Source organism: Gigantopelta aegis, chromosome 4 (assembly GCF_016097555.1).
Source record: "Gigantopelta aegis isolate Gae_Host chromosome 4, Gae_host_genome, whole genome shotgun sequence".
Classification (NCBI taxonomy): Eukaryota; Metazoa; Mollusca; class Gastropoda; order Neomphalida; family Peltospiridae; genus Gigantopelta; species Gigantopelta aegis.
The window spans coordinates 90,902,169-90,925,057 of NC_054702.1; the positions used below are offsets into that span (position 1 = coordinate 90,902,169).

The 22,889-nt window shown below is 36.0% G+C and overlaps 1 protein-coding gene across 1 annotated transcript in view; it reads right to left on the reverse strand.

Annotated features, from left to right (window-relative positions):
* LOC121371399 (kinesin-like protein KIF26B) overlaps positions 1 to 22,889 on the reverse strand; it is a 217,361-nt gene that overhangs the window by 120,949 nt on the left and 73,523 nt on the right. Inside the window, exon 6 of the mRNA XM_041497266.1 lies at positions 10,600 to 10,931. Coding sequence (XP_041353200.1) covers positions 10,600 to 10,931 — 332 coding nt within the window. The remainder of the gene's footprint in view (positions 1 to 10,599; positions 10,932 to 22,889) is intronic.

Genomic DNA, 22,889 nt, shown 5'->3' on the forward strand with positions numbered 1-22,889 from the left:
GGATGGCTGGATGACTGGATGGATGAATCGCTGGATGGCTGGATGGCTGAATGAATCATTGGATAGGATCAATGGATGGATGAATGGATAGATGGATGACTGGATAAATTGGTGTATGGGTGGATGGATGAGTGGATGAGTGGATGAATTGGTGGATGGATGGATGGATGGATGGATGGATGGATGGATGGATGGATGGATGGATGGATGGATGGATGGATGGATGGATGGATGGATGGATGGATGGATGGATGGATGGATAGAAAGATAACTGGTGGATGGTTGAACACATGATTAAGTAAATGAATTATTAATAATATATAAAGAAACTACAACATTGTTCAGTGTTTAAACAGAACATTTCAAATATTTCATTCATATCTACTCTGTCCAATTGTTAAAAAAAGCACGCCTCAAATTACACTGTAGATTTTACACACAAAAAACCCCAACATAAAAACCAACCAGTCTGATCATAAACAGTTCTAAACAACTAGGTATCTAAATGAAGAATCACTAAAACTGCCATCCGCATGAGAACGAAGGCAGCCAATATGCAAAGCATGTACCATCTTATCACACACAATTACATTAAATAGGTCCCTTATCAGCGCACACTACCAACAATTGGGCTGCATTAGACTTGAGCCTCTTTTAGCCTCGTCCGGCATGTCTAGAGCATAATAAACAGGGAGTCATTAAGCCAACATCAAAGCAAGCGTCGCACTTTATAGATAGTGGTCGGGTCTTACAGGGATCAGCCATGTATGCCCGGAGACCCCATCTTGTTAACAGCATCAACAAATTGCATCACACAAAAACAGGATGAAATTTTCCTACATCTATTAATTGCCGCAATTTAGCATTTTTATTCACCAGACTAATTTCAGATGCAGTTTTATTTCCGATTCGCTTGTATGAGTTCATAGCAGTAAACAAGAGAATGGATTATGGACCGTCATAAAATGTTAATCTGCACAATTATTCCAAATGAAACTATAAAATGCAGAGATGATAAAAATCCCCTAGTTTGAATTTTTTGTTATGTCGATCAGATCTCCCATGCAAGACTGCTATAAAAGTAAAGAAAAAAAAAAGCCAAAAGCAATCAAGCTAAAATATAGATTGAGCAAACTAAACTATAGATTGTCCAACATTCATTGCGATGTCTATACTTTTATTAAAAAAACTTTAATAATTAGCTGATGGACATCAGTACAAAAACATGGAAGAGAAAAATTTATGACCACCGCTAAATCAGATTACAGGCTATCAGATACAGTATGTACTGGATCATGTTACAAAACATTTATGAGGATATTCATCAGAAACGGTATGTGACGTCATCTTTCAAACACGATGGTGGAGAGTAACTTAGTTTGATATCTCTTTCAACACACAATACAAATACTGCACAATCATAATCTGCTCTCTTCAGCAATTCCCAATAAAAAAAAATTAATGCAATTTTTTTTTTCTTCTCTATCTAGGTCCATACCTAGTGAAGAGAAAGTAGGGGGCACTTTCAGTGTATGTTGGTAATTTTTAACATGCTTACACGAGAGAACTGTTTTAGCACTCCTTTAGTTTAAATGTTCTTGTTTTGTCCAGCTGGAGAAGATACTATCATATCATGCCATGGTTTTATAAAACTTCTATTTTGTTTTACTACCCTATATATATTTTAAGCAATCCCTACTAATGAGCATTATAGTGTGTAATATTTCCAAATATGGTGAAAACAGAATAAGCAGCCACCTCTTTACTATTTTCGTGCTAGGGTGGTGTTCATTCATTCATTCATTCTTTTTACTATTTTCCGCTATAATTACAAAGCAGAAATAAGATTTTTCAGAGAAAATAGCGTATGACCAAACCCAGAAAATGCAAACTGAGGACAGAAAAGGAACAAACCAACCAATTAAAAGAGGCTGTCTGTAACAATATTAAACTGTCAGTATAGCAATGACTGTAAAGAAAAAAAAGTAAAGTTTGTTTTATTTAACGACGCCACTAGAGCACATTGATTTTTTATCTTATCATCGGCTATTGGACGTCAAACATATGGTCATTTTGACACTGTTTTGAAGAGGAAACCTGCTGTCGCCACATAGGCTACTCTTTTTTCAACAGGCAGCAAGGGATCTTTTATTTGCGCTTCCCACAGGCAGGATAGCACAAACCATGGCCTTTGTTAAATCAGTTATGGATCATTGGTCGGTGCAAGTGGTTTACACCTACCCATTAAGCCTTGCGGAGCACTCACTCAGGGTTTGGAGTCGGTATCTGGATTAAAAATCCCATGCATCGACTGGGATCCGAACCCAGTACCTACCAGCCTGTAGTCCGATGGCTTAACCACTGCGCCACCGAGGCCGGTGACTGTAAAGAATAATGAGAATTTTTTTTTTAGTAAAACTGACATATGGTTTGATTATATTATTTTTCAGGTTATAATTATTGATTCATTGTCAAGTTTGATTTAACTATTAAAGAACCTAAAACTAATTATCTAAAATACTCATAATGATATACTAATTGTCCGATTAACTGACTTTCATGTATATACCATACTGGTACCCAAGATACTGTATGATAAACAGAGTTGTTTCCCTTTAACTGATGTAAAGCTGTGAGCTAACACAAGTCACATTAACAGTTGTTTGAGTTTTACAAACAGTACCAGGCAGAAGAACAAAGGCACATAATAATAAGTTAACGAGGAAACAAGAACATGAACTCATTAAAGTTTATTTGCTTTAATCAAAATATATTGTCAATAAATGTATTTTTAATCATTATTGGATTAATGTTTTTTCCAAGCCTTCAAAGACTAAAAACTCAACATGAGAATAATCAACATGTATTTACATCTACTTCGTATGGCTGTGTTTTAATGTGTGTGAAAACTGACCACCTGTAAAACTAAATTCAAGTGTTTGTTTCAGATCGTCAATAATTGATGTCATGTGATCTTCAGCTGTTTTCCCTTGGTTAAACTGTTCTCTGTGCTGTACGGTGTCCATTGTTAAATCTCAATTAGCAGACGGTCATACAAAACTGTAAAAAAAGAGTCTGCACACCGATCATCTGCACCCGACAATGGCCCCGAGAGAGTATATATTTACTGTGGTTAATGGGGACTCAGGACTCCTGATCATTGGCCATGTGCCACTTGTTGTTCTTCATCTACCAATGGGATTTCACTGCAGTTAATTTGAATCTTGCTGGAGTAATTTTACTGCCATGACAAAAACATATTGTCACAAGAAACTAAACAGCAAACAGAGTAAATCAATAAGCACTCTGTTCCGAATAACAGCCCGGTTCACCTTTCAGTAACGTGTGACAATGGCAGAGTGGCATCAGGCAGTAGCAGTCATGCAATTCTTGTGCATACAGTTGCAGCCGCGGCAGACAAACAGTGCAGGCACCAGAGTTTCTGCTGAAGGATGTGCCAGGCATAATCACAAGGGGGTGGGGGTGGGGGTGGGGGTGGGGTGGGGGTGGGGGTGGGGGTGGGGCAGGATAAAGCCAGAGAGGGTTTAATACACCATAATATTTGTTTATGCTCACCAACGCCATAAAACCGTAATTAAAATGTGTTGAGTGCGTTGTTAAATAAAACATAACTTCCTTGTTATGCTCATTGGTTTGCAGCAAATGCATGGCTGGTTGTGAAAAGATAAATTCTTTCACCTCAGCACATTTTAAACCTGACTTATTTGGTATCAAAGATATTATACGTTTAGCTATTTGGTGTCTGGCATATATGGTTATTTGAGCACTAATTAGCCTAGATATTAAAAGAAGAAACTTGCTGTCAACACCAAAACTACTCTAACCAAAAACAATAGCACAAAATCTATTATTTAGTCGTAGGATGGCACATACATGTACTATGGCCTTTGATATAAACCAGTTGTGGGTACACTGTACTGATGGGTTGATGGGTGTAACTGATCCTGTACAGACCATGCTAACTGAGGCAGGTCCACTACCATTGAACCCCAAGTTGGTAATAAATATCTTTTTGGTACCAGAATTGTCAAGAAGAACACATCTAAACAATGTCCTGGAACACAATTAAATGAACATTCCACAAATAAACATTGTTCAACAAATGTTTGAGAAAGTCACAAGCCCTCACAAAACCTTTGGCTAGAGCTCTATGTATTAAAGTAATACAGCTGATAATTTCCACTAGCCCAGAACACAAAATTCACTAGCTGTGACTGAGGTCTAGTGGATTTGTAGAACCCTCAAATAAAAGTCACTATTTTAAAATGGAGTGTGATTTAATTTAATTTTGGTATTATCACAACAAAACTCATATAAATCTCACAACAGTATCTTAATTTCATATTAATACCTTTAATTAATATTTATTTACACCTGAAAACATGTCTTGCCCACCTGGTCACCAGACCATAAACTAGATTAATCCATACAACACAATATTATACTGTTTGCACTAAGACTAGAGAACATAAAGACAAGCTAGAGAACAAACACAATAATTCATGGACACATCAGGCAAAACGTCATAGCACTGGCGACAAAGAATGATGGTGTAATTAGTGGGTGATTTCATTAAGGACAAGTGGATATCGCAGGTGATAAATCAGACGACTAATCACCTGTGGGAGTCGTGGGCCAGTCCAAGCAGCAGGTAGGCTGTAAAATATCCCAATGTCCTCTTTTATAATCAGGGCACACAAAGAACTGAAGGCAGCCATCTGGTGTTGGAGAAAGGCACGTGTCTCCATGCAGTAGACTCATGGCCATATTGGATTAGTGGCAACCAGCCTTCTTGGTGTAGTGGTTTAAGTCATTGGCCTGAAGGCCGCTGGGCACTGAGTTCACTCCCAGGTACTGGCACCAATGCAGTAGACTCACTGCCATATTGGATTAGTGGCAACCAGCCTTCTTGGTATAGTGGTTAAGCCATTGGCCTTAAGAAAACTAGGCACTGGGTTCACACCCAGGCACAGGCTCATGGTATTGGCAAAGACATGTGCCTCAGTGTAGTAGACTCACTGCTATATTGGATTAGTGGATACTAGTCTTGGTGGTGTAGAAACCAACCTTCTCGGTGTAGTGGTTAAGCCATTGGCCTTAAAGTTGGGTTCGTACCCCAGTACTGGTTGACCGGGGTGAGTTTTTAACAACGCAGTTGGGAGACTACACCAACTTGTCTCTCATTAACAAGTGACCATTAACCCCTGAACTGAGGTGTGTGCCAAGTTCAGTGTGTTTGAAGATTCACTGGATATAACTTTATAAGCAAACAAAATAAAATAAAATAAAAATAAAAATACATAAATGATTAATGGAAAATGGAAATACACTAACACTATTTTAAATACTGCATTACTTTATCTACTCACTATTCTCAGGATTGTCATAACATTTTTGTTAATTTTCAAAGAAAATTCTTACGAATTTAAGTTCTATTTTTACATTTAAAGAAATCAATGAAAAATATATTTCTAAAAGTTTTTTTAAAAAACAATTTAGCATTAGAAATAGATATGCATAAACTTTTAAATTACATTATGTTATTTTATATGTGTGCCCAACTATTCCAAAATATATTTTTAAACTGAGTAATAATCATATATCAGATGCCAAATAACCATAGTTAATAATGTGCTGAGGTGTCTTTTCCTTTCACAACCAACTATGTATTTCCAGCAAAGTGAAGATGTTGGTGTATCGACCCATCTCATTCAGCACTAACCCATCTCAGTGTAATAATGGTGAAGCATGCATGACATTGTGCACAATAACTCTTTAATTTATATAATTTTAAGTGTTCTATAAATACAGAAATAAAATTTTTGTGTTATTATTAAACACAAAAATAGAATTTGTGTGTTATTTCTGAAAGTGTGGGTGTATACATCAAACTGCTGACATGCCTGTGTTAATAAACATAATGCACTCGTGATCTTAATTCAAGACTCGTGTCTCAATTGAAGAGTCAACACCATGGCCTGTGTACCTAGCTGCACAATTCCCATACTTTATACACGGGCAATGAAGTCACTTCCTCTCTTTGTGCACGGGGACGGGACTTAGCTCAGTTGGTTGAGTGCTCGCTTGAGGTGCTTGCGTCACAGGATTGAACCACCTCGGTGGATCCATTCAACTGACTGGGGGTTTTCTTGTTCCAACCGGTGCATCATAACTGGTCAACGGCCATGGTATGTGCGTTCTTTTCTGTGGGAAAGTACATATAAAAGATCCCTTGCTGCATCAGGAAAAATGTAGCGGGTTTTCTCTGATGACTACGTGTCAGAATGACCAAATGTTTGACGTCCAATAGCCGATAATTAATTAATGAGTTCTAATGGTGTCATTAAACAAAAGAAACGTTAACTCTTTGTACTCCAACAATAAATACTATCCCTTGCATAAAATTATACATCCTAGTTTATTTGCTTTAATAAAAACAATTAAAAACTTAATATTGCAGCATTATCGAGTTGGGTATTTTGTGATATTTATGTAAATTTGGTGTCCATTAAACACCTGCTTGAAGCAATGAGCAGTCCAGTATTTGATACTGACAAAAGGATAAAAGAAATCATTAGTCATTTACCGATATCATTAACCACATGTTAAAACAGTTATTTTGAGACTTGTTCCTGTGGACAGCTCATAATGATATTCACCTCCAACAAATGTCATAAATTACAGTTAACAGAGATATATTAAAATCATTTTATGACTTGTTATGTGAAAGCAAGCGGCATAAAAGAATTAATGTGTTAATTTTTCACGTATTATAATGACAAAATAAGACTACAGTAAACACACAAAAAGTAAGAATAAAGGATTCAAGCTGATAGCTTTTATTGACCCGGACAATGAAACCTTTTGCTTCCCGTCATTTCTCAACCATAAAGTTAAGTTTTATTTGACAGAAATCTGCATTTTATTCCAACCGTAACCATTTTTAAATTACCTGCGAGAAATCAATTTCCTATAATGCTACCTGTATTCATCAAGATATTTCAATAGAAGGAAGAAAGGATGTGAAAATCAGGAGTGTGGCGGGCTTCATTAAAATACTCCAGTTCTCCGTTCACTGGACAAAGTTAAAAGAGTTTTAACTTGGCATTGATTTTACAATCAGTCAGGCAAGTTTCGCGGGACTTTGGGACTAAGTAAATGTTTCCCCACTGATAATCAATTGAATAAACATAAAAAAAATTGAATTCAAATTTTGAACACAAAAAATAAGTTTTTACGTAATTTGGGAAATAAAAGGCACAAAATGCCAGAATAATTGTATTAACTAGAAAAATCAATTTTTGGAGATCAGACAACTGCATTCTTTTTATAAGAATGCTTTTAGCACACATTGTTATGTGCTGAAACTAACATTGAACATAACCATATGAGCGTGCAACTTGATAAAAAAACCCCTCCAAAAACATCAATAGAAGTGAAAAATAGTGTGAACAATGGATTGCTTGTCATCTTGTACAGGTTATAACCAAAACAATTGTATTGTCTATCTCCACTCTTGTTATGGAAACAAATGTGAATTTAAATTTCTTTTTAAACCTAAAATTTATACTGGTTCAACAATGGTCTTTTCTTTCTTTTTTTTGCTTAGCCAATAATTTTGTTTAAAAGATGGCAAATACTAGTATAGAATGCTGCTGTCTGTAGTTTTAGTGCACACCCCTTACATAGACACTCACAAAGCTATGGTACAAGATTGGCAATATGATACTGGTTTTAGGGCACTGGGAGGGAGGGAGGTTATTCAGTGAAACAGACATGATTAAGTGAAATCAATTTATTTGTTTGCAAGGCAATTTTGGTTTCTTCATGTAAATGGGTTTTAATTTAATTTCATCTTTTATGAAACAGTGTCAACAAAAGGCTTAGAATTTGTGATCATCATTACCTTCTACACATTATAATTCAACTCTAAATACAGATTTAAGTGATAAATGTACCTGCAGATTGAAATTATAACAAATTATTAGAAACTACTACTTTACTTAAAACCACAGAAATGTATAACAAAACATTTGATACAGATCATAAAATTATAAATGAAATATCAAAATTGCTATTAAATAAAGCGGACAAAATATTAGTGAAAAACATTTAAAAGAAAATTAAATAGCGTTTTTCCCGTAATGGACTGTAACACTGACTAATGCAGTGTGAACTGGCTAAAACTATCAGAATGTCATCTTTTTCTCATCATGTGCACCACCTGACGTTTTCACCCCGCCTTTATTTCACTTTCCATCAATTAATGAATCATTTACACATTCATGTGGGACTGCGGACACGCACAGCATGAAATGCATCTGCTAAACAAACACGAAGAGGATTTCAACTATTATCCCTATTCATAATGCGAGCCCCAACTGTCGCGGCATTTCTTGTAAATATTTGCAGTACGCACTAGAAACACTGCTCAGAGTAGCAAGTGGCAGGTCCGAGGTAGTAACAGGCGGGTTCAAGGTAGCATTTATCATTATACCTCTTCAAGAAAACTGCTTCCAAGGATTGTGACTCAGACATGAAACTTATTAATTATGGGAAATTTGTTGCTGATGTTTTATGGGCAATCATTCCATCAAGTGAGCTGCTGAGTAAATTTTTGTCTGAGGACAATCATTGATCATGATAAAAAGACTTTGATGCAGGGCATGTGGCTATTGTCCATTCAGCCATTTGCCTGTATTTATGCTGCAAAGTTGCAAAATAAAGGACTGTTCATTTTCAGGATTCACCCAGAATATTCTTCAAATCTTTGATGACCCATTTTATTTCGTTACCAGCTGGCAGGTCTGAATTACAGTGGTTTCAATTTGATGAAACGTTTGTCTCTTTCGGAAAACTTAAAAAGATTTATTGTCAGTGGTTGTCAATTAAATTTGTTCTGTGTCTGCCCATTAAGCTATTTGCAACAAATGTCTCAGCAATGAGCACCAAAACAATGCAATACAAAACCAGGACCCAGTTTGGCACGGTGGTCTGTTTAGCTGTGGCACTAGATAGCTTCATGATCATTCACTTTACGTAATTATCTTGCTGTTTTGAAGAAAAAACATCTATAAAAAAATTTATAATATTGTACATCTGCTGATCTTTCAGCCTAGTAAGAGTAAGTGAACTAGCAATTAAATTTCATTTTAACTTAATTTTTCTGCTTTTATCAAATAAAGCTTGTTGCCATGCGGACAATTTCACAAAACATTGCAGGTGTATATCTGCAACTAGCTATTGTACCAGGCATACATTTACACATGTTTGGCATCTATTTCACGAAGAAAAGTACATGATTACGGAAAAATGGAGCATTTTACGGACAAAGGAAAATTAAATATGTGTTTTTTAAACTATATCTGTAGTACTACAATAGTTATAAGAATTGTGGTTTAGTCCTAGAATTACGTTTATGTCTAAAATTAGGCTTACAATGTTTTGTGAAATTGGGCCCTGGGTACACACCTCAGCTATATGTATCTGGGCTGTGGACCCAGGACAGTGGGTTAATGGTTAGTGTTGACGGTTAGTGTTAATGGTTAGTGTTAACGGTTAGTGAGACAGAGCAAGTGCCCTTACACTTGTCCAAGGGGTGGGACGTAACCCAGTGGTAAAGTGCTCGCTTGATGTGCCCATTGGGCTATTTCTTGTTCCAGCCAGTGTACCATGACTGGTATATCAAAGGCCGTGGTATGTGCTATCCTGTCTGTGGGATGGTGCATATAAAAGATCCCTCACTACTGATGGAAAAAAAATGTAGCGGGTTTCCTCTCTATGACTGTGTCAAAATGACCATATGTTTGACATCCAACAGCCAATGACCAATGTGCTCTAGTGGTGTCGTTAAACAAAACAAACTTTTTTTTACACTTGTCCATGGGGTAGAATCTTACTCAGATGGTAGAGTGCTTGCCTGAGGTAATTCGATTCGAGTTTTTGTTTTCATCCCATCCAGTGCCACACTATTTGTACAGCAAAAGCCATGGTATGTGCTGTCCTGTCTGTAGAAAAATGCAGATAAAAGATCCCTTGCTGCCAATAGAAAAAATTTAGCAGGTTTTCTCTAACATGACGTGTCAAAAATAACCAAGTGTTTGACATTCACCAGCGGATGATTGATAAATAAATGAGCTCTATAGTGGTATTATTAAAAAAACTAAAACTTTTAGACCTCTCCACTGAGCCATTAAAAGTGTGGGTGGAAGCTAGTACAAAATGTAAACTGAATCCACCAGCTAAAGTTTTGTTTAATGATACCACTAGAGCACATTGATTGATTAATAGATATCTAACACTTGGTATACACCATATGGCCTTTGCTATACCAATCATGGTGCACTGTTTGGGACAGGGGGATCATACAATGCAAGCACCTCAAGCAAGTGATCTGTCAACTGAGTTAAATCCCACCCAGCTTTTGCTAAGTATAGCCTATATACCTATTGAGCTGTTAAAACTCTGTCTGGGTGAGAACTAGTACTAGGATGTCAGCCCTATGACTGATGACTTAACTACTAAGCCACCAAGACCAGAAACAATCAATGATAAAACTCAGTAATAAATGTGACTTACCTTGCGAAGAAAGACACAGCAGCTGACGGGTTGGGTGGGGGTGAGCTTGGACTTGATGATATCCTACTGTGAGCATAATGAGGGGGCGGTGATCCGGGGCTGAGGGGCACGCTCTGCTGTAGGTGCTGCCCTGCTGTCTGGTGCCAGTGTGGGTTGGACGTGTGGTGAAGAGCCTGAGCCATTCCCGGGCGGTGTGCGTAGCCTGTCATATGACCATTAACATGACCGTTAACATGACTGCTGACATGACCATTTACATGACCATTCATGTCGCTGGACTTGATGTCGGAGTTACTCAGTTTATCCTGTCCACCAGATCGGTTCACAATCATCTGAAAAGAGAAACACAGGCTATTGAATAAAGAGAGATATATTTGACTGTTAATAAATTAAAACCTAGGGCTAAAAATAAATTGTGTGTTTCAATTTGTGATGATTTTTCACCCTACTACATTCACTTCTGCAGGTTCAGATAAAATGTTATTTGTGTATTTTGTTCACCTACAAATGTACTTGTTAATAACAAATACAAAAAAAAAACCCACATAAAAAAAGGGTTAGCCCTTTTTTCTTGGTAGGGATGGGTGCCAGGAAACATACAATTGTTTTTTCTAGTACAGTCCAACATATAAAACAATCTGCATTTCTCTTCTACCATGATGGTGGGAACTTGGTAACATATGTATATCTTCTGACATAACAATGTGCTGGGGTACCTTCAAACAAACATTTCCTTCCCTGCTTTACTAAGATAAACAAATACACTTTTGGTCAATCAAATAAACAACAGCTAAAAACAATGAAACCATTTAAATACAAAATTATGTAAAATATACACCTGATCAATATTTCTTATTTTCTGTATAATAACCATAAAAAGAAAGTATTAAATTTTGTACTGGGTAATCAGAATATAATAATAATAATAGTAGCAACAAATGATTTTTTAAATCCACACATTTCAATCCAAAAGTTAAGTAAATTCAACCTGTCTGTCTGCCTTGCTCCCAGTATGTCATGTTTTTAGGAAACTGGAATGGACCTATGTTACTGATACAATAAAGGTGTCAAATGCAACATGTAGTCTTCAGATTGTAATTGTGCAATACTATTGTCTAAACAACCGGTCTCAGGTCAGTCTGAAAACACTTGAGAGGTAGGGCTGAATATGACATACTGCAACACCACAACACTGTGACAGATCAAAGACTTTGGCAAGTACCTGTTAACCAGTCATAAACCTCACACAACAGGCTGCCTCCAGTGAGGTGAGACACAATTACTCTAACCAGCAGGAGCAAAGATAGCTAAAGACCACAAAAGACCACAAAATACCAAGTGTTATTACCTACAGGATTGTTTTATATATTATTCAGATTAATGTAACCAGATAACATTTATCATTGGGAATAAGAGAAATGATGGGAGTTTAATGGTTCCCAAGCTCACTATAAAGCCATCAGCCATTAGGTGTCATACATATGGTAAATGTGACATTTAAATATGACCCTCAATCAGGCTATGGCGTTATTTTAGAAAGAAAAAAAAACTAGTACACGTTCTGAGGTGTACCATTGTCAGATAAATGATATAGATACATGTAGGTACCTTTTTTTCTTTTCTTTTTTAAAGGTTTACCATATAGACTATTTATACATGTTTTCATTTTATTAACAATTAATTGTGTAAAATATTTCATATATGAAACATCAACATACACATCAGAAGGAAATGTTTTATTTAACGACGCACTCAACACATTTTATTTATGATTATATGGCATCAGACATATGGTTAAGGACCACACAGATATTGAGAGAGGAAACGCGCTGTCGACACTTCATGGGCAATGCACCACCCCATAGGCAGGATAGCACATACCACAGCCTTTGATGTACCAGTCGTGGTGCACTGGCTGGAGCGAGACATACACATCACAAGACATTTCTAAATATCTTGGGTGTGGAGCTTATGGGATCAAATATATCGGTAGAGTGCTCACCTAAGATGCTTAGATCAACAGATATACCCATTCTCTGATGGGTTTTTTTACTGTCCCAACCTTATGACTGGTATATTAAAGGCTGTGGTATGTACTGTCCTGCCTATGCCAAAGTGAATAGGAAAGATCCCTTGCTACTAATAGAAACAAGTAGTGGGTTTCCAGTAAAACTACATGCCAGAATTATCAAATGTTTGACATCCAGCAGCCAATGATTGATTAATCAATAAGCTTTAATAGTGTCATTAATGAAAACAAACTTTAAAAATATATCTATATTCAATCAAGGTTCAAGCACACTATTAATGGCACATACTTTAAATTATGTGACCTGTCTATATATAGGACAGGGATTAATGGTTAATGAAATACTATGTAATAGTAAGTGTTGTGGTGTTATGCTAGAGCAGATACTAATTCTATCTTTATACCTCCCTACTTAGCCGTGGAGCCAGTACTAAGATTTGAACCCAATATCCACCAGCCTTTAACCCTGAAATTGATGGCCTAACATTTAAGGCTGATACTTCAAGTTAAACATGTACTTCTATCTTTATACTTTTAGATTTATTAATGGTATGATTTGCAATTGTCTACACAAACTGAGTTTTGAGAATTGTTATGCTCATCTGTTTTTGATGTTTTTATTAATTAAAACAGTAATGAAAATATTCACATCCAGCTTCATAAAACATCTGGGACATACTGTTCAGTGTTTTAAATAACCCAGATCTATGAAAAAATCACTAGGTTAATAGTATAAAAATCACTACTAAGTACAAATAGTCTACAGCAACTCAGTAACAAACTAAAATAACTTTACAAAATGAGCAGTATGGTAGTTGAGGAAAAAAATCATTAACCAGTTTTTGTACACACACAGTCTAACTGAAACCATTAAGAAAGAGATTTCCATCTTTAAGAAAATCTCAAGTGACTCTTTGGACATCACATGCAGTTGTCTATTCAAACACTTAATAAAACTTGGCCTGCCACTTGTTAACTATAAAAACCTGTTGGAGAGAATGCCAGCAGGAGCTACATGGAATAACATCTTACTCCAACCCAGTGTTCAATCATACTGCATTTCACAGAGACACACAGAGACAGAGAGAGAAACCCACCACCATGTATCGTATCTTGTCAACTGTGAAACCGCCATGTCTTTCAATTTATAATGACTGCTTTATCTGCGAGATGTTCCACGCCGAGCGGGTATTCAAGCCACTCGTGTCGGGGCCTTTTGCTTTCAACAACAGCACAAAACAGCTCCATGTTCAAATTAAAGCAAACCGCAGAGAGTGGCATCAACAGAGTATCCAACTGTGACAGGCATAAAAGATTCACTGGAATGGTGGGTGAAACCTTTTGCCTGATGTTGGGAGGAGGACATAACAATGAAGCAGTCCCGTGGTTAAACGAGTGATCACTCCTGTGTAAATGCTTCAGTGGAATCACCAAAAGTAATCCTTAAAAATTGATTGGACTGAATGGTGGAACAAGTCATCATTTATTGACCATTTTGAGTTAATAAATCCAGTACCACCAGCAATGGAAAACAAAACATTTTTGAGACAAAGAAACTGTAATTTCAGGCAGGTATTAGTTAAGGTTCGAATAGTGATTTCATTAAACAGAATGGGCTGAATTTACAGTCTTTTTATCTTAAAAGCAAGGAAAGCATTGTAAATGTATATAATTACACATGTATAAGACATAAACAGGCATTGTAAATGTATATAATTACACATGTATAAGACATAAACAGGCATTGTAAATGTATATAATTACACATGTATAAGACATAAACAGGCTTTGTAAATTTGGCCCAATGATGCACAAAGTGATTTTTGTTTATGTCACTGGACACATAGTAAAGGAGCACACAGATAATACGAGAAGACCCACTTCCACCAGACCATGGGCTATTTCATGGAATCTTTTTTATCCTGCAACCACTGTTTCTACTGACAGAGTATGATGACAGATAAAGCAGGATATGACTTTTGACCACACATGAGTGACGTCACCATGCATAGCTACATTACAAAATCACTCATTTGAACTTTAGGTCATCGTACAATGTGGCTGAAGTAACAGAAATAATAGCTTTTCTCCTTAATTTTTATGGTCTGCTGGATACAAATAACTAGTTAATAATGTTGGATATTTGCTTTATCCTGTTCAGGCCAAATGAGAAATTATGTTCAGCAGAGCCTCACTGAGTTTCCCATTCTTACCTTCACAGGATAAAGCAGATACCCGACGTCATTAACTACTTATTCTCAATATATGTATCATCCTATAGGCAGGATAGTATATATCATGACCTTTGATTCATCAGTTCCAAAGCATGGGCTGGAATGAGAAATAGCCAATGGGCCCATCAACAGGGATTGATCCTAGAATAGTTGCCCATCAGATGAGTGTTTTACCACTGGGCTACATCAAGCCCTGGACAGTACAGTGTTTGCCTGAGTTGTGACAGCTTGTAAGATGGATCATCTTCAGTGGATCTGCATCTTTTTCTAGTCCCAATCAATAGCCATGGTATGTACTGTCCTGTCTATTTGAAATATCCCTTGCTGCTTTATGGTATGAATAGTGAATAGTCTATATGGTTTCAAATAACCACAAAATACAATAGTTAAAAATGTGTTGAGTTGTTATTAAATAAAAATAGTGCATACAAAAAGATCCACTTGAGAACCAACTAATTTAGATATTTGGTGCCAGAAACTAATACCATGATTACTTTACATAAGTTTAAAAAAAGACATTTTACATTTAAATATCAATAATGCTAATTTCAACAAAATAGGCCAAAGAACACTGCTCCATTAGAGTAACTCAGTTTTGGAAAATATCACTTTAAATCAAAATTTACTACATTAGCAAAATGTAATACACTCCTAACCAATGAAAACAAAAACCTGCAAAACAACACACACACAAAAAAAATAAAAAAATAAAAAAATAAACAAACAAACATCACCAACTTTCAAAAGAATCCAAGGTACATCTAAATAATACTTTAAAAAAACAAGTTTACCTTCTTATAAATACTGTGCAGCGTACCAGAAAAAATATTCCAATATTCATAGTCTTAAAAAGTGTCCATAAATTTTCCCCAAGCACAGGCAATCAACACTAAAGAAATCCTCAAAGAAATTGTGCATCCAGCATGCAACAATAAAGACACAACTTGAATTCACTGGGAATGTTGCATCTGTCCACCACAAACTCTATCTAGACAACCTGGCCACAAGTGGAGAGAGAGAGAGAGAGAGAGATCTCACACACACATCTAAATGGAGAAACAAAAGCCTTAATCCACAGCCTCATCTGGTTATGAATGGCCAGTGTGACAGGAGGTGTTTGAAGAACTTATTAAACTGTTGAGACAAGTGCAGGACAGTCATCTTTCTGCAGTGTCCAAAAACTTGTTACATGTCTGCCACCTGATGCAGAAGCTTAAAGCGATCTGCAGTGTCCGTGATTATTGGACGGCACATTCACGACAGCGATATAACATTTATGGCCACTACACTGTGTAAGGAGCCAGCATGCATAACATAATAAAATTAAGATGCTCCTTCGGTCCATGGATGCCACGAGCATTACCACTGACCAATTATTGAGGGGTGACCATTGATTTCTGCAAGTAACTGCTGTATCAAGTACAGGGCCTGCTGCATTATTCATGATGGTGCCCATACATCACTGGAAACACCCAGTTCTCAATCATATCTCCAAGACCCCATGTTAATTGGAGCCAAGATAATCAGGATGGCTTTGTTTTCAAAAACCGGTTCACAGTGTGACACTTTTTATCAAACATTTAATCAAATGATATTAAATGTATAAAAAATAATTGAAAAAAAAAAGTAATGTGGAAATTTTAAACAAAATTAATAGGAAAAGATTTTTATTATCAGAAAATGACAAAAATATTGTAAATGTTAATTAATTATCATTTGTTTAATTTTTATTACAAGAACAAAAAAAAAAAACCCAACCAAAAATTAGATACACTTATTTTTTTTAGTAATCTCTATTTGGGCCATGAAGAGAATGAATGAATGAATGAATGAATAAATAATTAATGACATCTCAGTGCAAAATTATATTTAGTTACTGGGTAGCAATTACACTAAGTTAAGTATGAAATATCCGCATCGGTACAAAAGTTCTATGCTTATAATAAGTTGAGTTATAAACAGTATATATATATATATATATATATATATATATATATATATATATAAAAAAGAAAACATAGATAAGACTTTTAAATTTTTAAAAATAAAACCCAGGTTCTGTGTAAAATTTCAGAACTAAATCAAGGTGCAAGCAATATGATTCCAGTCATTCCACTATATTTCTCCTACCAAAAGTATTTTTTTCTCTCATTTGTTTTAGATGATTGCACATCATCTGAAGAAAGGCAGAACCATGCAGAGAACTGAACAACACTCTGCTTTGTGAGGTGAGACGCAGGGATCGCCTGATAACCACATCACCATCAGGTATCACCGCTGTGATAAACGAATCAGTGCCACATTATCCAATAGAAAAGCACCAATTAGCGTAGAAAACACGACCAAATGAAAGATATTATAAACCAGATCCCACAATGTTCTGTCAAAGAGGAAATCTCAAATAATGAATCATAGGCCAGTCTGAGTGATTTACAATGGCTGGCTGACAATTTCATTAAGAAACTGCTGTGGTGTAGAACGAAACTACCAAACTAACTGCTCCATGTAATGTGATGTGCAACTAACTGACCACTCAACATTATAGAAATGATTTATTTCCAATAATGCTGCAATGAAATCAAATATTTCAACTTAAAGTTGGAGATCTCTGAATGGCAATAAAGATGGAAAATACCATATAATATTTCAAACAGCCACTTCTGTTCTTTATGCTGGTTTTGGGGTTGGCTTTCTTTTTCTTTTTTTTGCTATTTGAATATTAATAATAAAAAAAACAATTATATATCATTTTAGCACCTTACATATAAATTACAGCATTAATTTAAAAATATATAATCTGTCAAGAAATAGTACCGTAGATAAAAGAGAAAACATGTAAAAAGTAAAATAAGTTAATATCAAATTTAAAATAAAAATAACACCATTAAAGCACAGTAACAATATAATCATTGGCTATTGGATGTCAAACAATTTGCAATTCTGAGGACACCCACTACATTTTTTTCATTAGTAGCAAGGGATCTTTTATATGCATCATCCCATAGACAGGATAACACATACCACAGCCTTTGATATACCAGTCGCAGTGCACTGGCTGGAATGAGAAATAGCCCAGTGGGCAAAAAAAGAAAAAAAAAGAAGAAACAAACAAATAAAAAACAAAACAATAAACCCCCCAACAATACAATAACTGAAGATGTATTTTAATTTTGTAGAAAAATATTATATTCACTCACCATTCTCAAAAACCGCATGTTTCAAAGTTGACAAGCCTGACCACCACTAACTTGGATTAATAACATCAAGCACTGACCAAACATAAACATGGAATAATTCACAAAAATACCTGCAGGTATATATTATTACTCTTATTGAATCATGGAAACACCAATCACAAACGAGAAGAAAGAAGATCAGGTCTGCCATCTAACCAATCATAATGATTGTCACATTTTTCATAATTGAATTACACTTGCCGCAGACCAGTGATGTGAGAAATGTGAACAACTAGCCTTGGAAAATTACCTTTGTGACGGTTAACTCCTTGTATCCCATCCTGTCACCTCTCTGTGAACACCACGCCCCAATATGCAGTATTCTTCAGTCTGAATGGCCTACTCATTTCTACCCATGATCAGTTCAATGCCACCCATTATTAGTTCAATGGCTTGCATTGCTTCCAACTGGCTCATTATTTACAGTCAACTGTCAGTTAGCATAAATTGTATTAATTCTTGTTTTTTAGTTACCGTAAGAGCCGTTTACCTGGCAGTTAACACAATACACTGGCATTGTCACCTGAGTGGTGAAGTGAAAGACTTTTTGACATGAAGAAAATTAATGTCCTTTGTCTGAGTAACCGCTTCAGTATCTTAATAATACTTGATAATCAAGCTTTTCTTTTCCTACAGCAAAAGCACTACACCTCACTTCCTTCTGAGTTAAAAAGTTTAATGAAAAATCCATAACTTAATGATGTGGCATCCGTTGAAAAGAATTTGAATCAATTAAAAATGAAAATGTTTGTAAATGAGTTCATGAGAAAATATTGATGGAACAAAAGGAAATGTTACTAAATGGTTGTAAAACTGATTTTTTAATAGATTTATGAAATGGCACAAAAATGTTCCTTTTCTGTGACAACAGTAGAAGCTGATTAATTCTGCATAAGTTGTTTTACATTCTGTCAAAATTATTACTGAAATATTACTTTTGAATATGTTACATTATATGAAAATAAAAAGATCTGATCATGTTTACTCAATTTACAAATTTACTGTAACAGAAAAGATATAAAAAATAAATAGTAACTGCTTTTCTTTCAGCAACAACAATTTTAAAAGACATGTTCATTGCTTAAGTTGACCTTAAGTTAGGAGAATATATTATTGTGAACTCTGACCAAATCGAGGGTAGGGGTGGGGGCAAAGTGAAGTTTGGTTTGTATAATAATCACCTGAGATGCCTAAGTCAAAGGATCAAATCCCTTTGGTGGACTTTATTCTTTAATTGTGTTTTTTGCTATCTCCACCAGTGCCCCACAAGTGGTATACTATCAAAGGCCATAGCATGTCTTGTATTGACTGTGGGGAAATGCATATCAAACATCCCTTGCTGCTAATGGTAACTATGAAGTAGGTTTCTTATGACTACACGTCAAAATGTTTCACATCCATTAGCTCTAGTGGGGTCATTATAAACAATAAACTTCAACTGTCTAAACTGACCTCTGTGTAATCTGGATGTGTGTACAAACCAAGCAATCTCAAAGTGCCATCCAACGTTAATAACAGCTTGACAGAAACCTGTCTAAACTGACCTCTGTGTAATCTGGATGTGTGTACAAACCAAGCAATCTCAAAGTGCCATCCAACGTTAATAACAGCTTGACAGAAACCTGTCTAAACTGACCTCTGTGTAATCTGGATGTGTGCACAAACCAAGCAATCTCAAAGTGCCATCCAACGTTAATAACAGCTTGACAGAAACTTGTCTAAACTGACCTCTGTGTAATCTGGATGTGTGTACAAACCAAGCAATCTCAAAGTGCCATCCAACGTTAATAACAGCTTGACAGAAACCTGTCTAAACTGACCTCTGTGTAATCTGGATGTGTGTACAAACCAAGCAATCTCAAAGTGCCATCCAACGTTAATAACAGCTTGACAGAAACCTGTCTAAACTGACCTCTGTGTAATCTGGATGTGTGTACAAACCAAGCAATCTCAAAGTGCCATCCAACGTTATTAACAGCTTGACAGAAACCTGTCTAAACTGACCTCTGTGTAATCTGGATGTGTGTACAAACCAAGCAATCTCAAAGTGCCATCCAACGTTAATAACAGCTTGACAGAAACCTGTCTAAACTGACCTCTGTGTAATCTGGATGTGTGTACAAACCAAGCAATCTCAAAGTGCCATCCAACGTTAATAACAGCTTGACAGAAACCTGTCTAAACTGACCTCTGTGTAATCTGGATGTGTGTACAAACCAAGCAATCTCAAAGTGCCATCCAACGTTAATAACAGCTTGACAGAAACCTGTCTAAACTGACCTCTGTGTAATCTGGATGTGTGTACAAACCAAGCAATCTCAAAGTGCCATCCAACGTTAATAACAGCTTGACAGAAACCTGTCTAAACTGACCTCTGTGTAATCTGGATGTGTGTACAAACCAAGCAATCTCAAAGTGCCATCCAACGTTAATAACAGCTTGACAGAAACCTGTCTAAACTGACCTCTGTGTAATCTGGATGTGTGTACAAACCAAGCAATCTCAAAGTGCCATCCAACGTTAATAACAGCTTGACAGAAACCTGTCTAAAGTGGCACTCTGTATATACTGGATCAATTCTGTCAGGTCCACATGAATTCGGTTTAGATAAAGTCCACTGTACGTGCAATGAGCTCAAAATACAATCTATACACTAGGACAAAGGAAGGAAGGAAATGGGTTTATTTAACGACACACTCAACACATTTTATTTACGGTTATATAGTGTCGGACCACACAGATATTGAGGGAGGAAACCCACTGTTGCCACTTCATGGGCTACTCTTTTCAATTAGCAACAAGGGATCTTTTATATGCACCATCCCATAGACAGGACAGAACATACCACGGCCTTTGATGTACCAGTTGTGGTGCACTGGCTGGACATACTAGGACAACCACTTTATTTTTGCCTGAAACATATACAATCACATATATAGACAATTTAAATTTTGGATGTGCCTTGTTCTCTAGACAAAAACACATGCCGTCCTGGTCCATCACTAAAATACTGAGACTATTTCAGGGAGGAAAGGCCTCGAAATTATTGACCGGAAGGTGTTCAGTGAATGACGTTTGCTATTAGTTTTAAATTGTTTTAATACTGGTAATTAGCAACTGGCAATGGGCAAGAGATGATAGAAATTGTTTCATCTAGTTTGACTAGTCACTGATTGGCAAGGACAAGACAAAAGTTTTCAATTCCAAAAGTAACCCCTTGGGAGTTTATGAATGCATTTTTTTTCTGAAGAAAAAGAGAAGAAAACTTAATTAAAATGCTCCAAAGATCGACTAAAAATCATTTATAAGTAGAAAAATATACAAATGCCAGTGAAGTATTTATATCAATTACAATAAAATAATACATCAATAATAATACATAGAAATTAAAATTAATGATCATGATTGTGCAATGATTGTCTATTTATATACACCAGTGGATTTATGACCGGTAGGAGACAGGTACAATGGGAATTCTTTTCAGATGATTGCCATTAAAAGCGGGAAGTTTACGACCACCAGTTATAACTCAGTCTGTGTTGTGAGCCATCACAAAACCCCATGGCTGCCGTATATGAGACAGTTTTCAAACAAAACGACACTAAAGCATTCTGAAAGCAATGAATGACTCCTAATTGCTGGAGAGTGTTCAAGGTCCTGTCAGACTGACGTATGGAATGACGAGGAATCAGGTAACTTTCCATAACTGTATGTTCATATTTACACGTTTCCGTTGCCAGTTTCACAAGAATCCATCCATACCCTTCCTACTAATATAAAGCGCAGACACAAAGATTTGCAGGCCACATTAAGTACTCAAGGACTAACACTAAATAATTCATTCATTTCTCAACTCAAAGTAGAAGTGCTTTTAAGATTTTAGTTTCCTGTATCGGGGAAGCAAGACCTTTCTGAAAAAAAATATTTTGCTATAACCTGATGCACCCTTTTGTGCAGTAAGTTTGTTAGTATTAATAATTTAAGAAATACATTTTACTGGTATCGAACATATTTGTATATTAAAACATTAATTACCTTTTTCCAAAAATCTTGAAAAAATATTTAAAATGTTCAAAACATTGACTAAAATACTCGTGAAAATAGATACAAAAAACCACACAATTAAAAATAATAATAATAATAATTAAAAATGCAGTAAAACCTTTCTAAGCTGGATGATGCTGGGGACCTAATATTGATCTGATTCAGACAGAATCAGGTGTTTAGAGGGTCACATTATAGAATTGAGAAAATACGGGACCATAAAACTTGGCCAGTTTTAACAAGATTCAGGTTTGTTCAGGGTCCGGTTTGAACAGGTTTCACTGTATTTATATATAAAAGGTATGGGTGATTTTAAAAAGGTATGGGTGATTTTAAAAAGTTGGGTAAGTTATATGGAAAACAATTCTTTCTTCTTCTTTTTTTCAATGTTAATTAAAGTTGTTTTTCAACTTAAAAGTATAAAGTGGGTAACATTTTAGTAAGCGAAAAAAAAATAAAAAATAAAAAAGAATGACAACTTGACGAAAAGCATGTGCAATTTATTCTGGGTTCCATCTCAGTCCTTTTACCATCATCCCTAAGCCCTTGGTTAATGAAGACATTCAGCATTTGCAACACAACACAAGGGCCCCCCGAGGCAAGGTGGTTGCGAAAAAATGGTTAAAGCATAAAAAAAGGGAAATGACCTCAGCAGCCGGCAAACACTCGCCAGTGAATTGCATGTGAATTGCATGCCCGTAGGGCCACGCCAGAAACATGGGCAAACTTTTATCAATGTAATCAGGC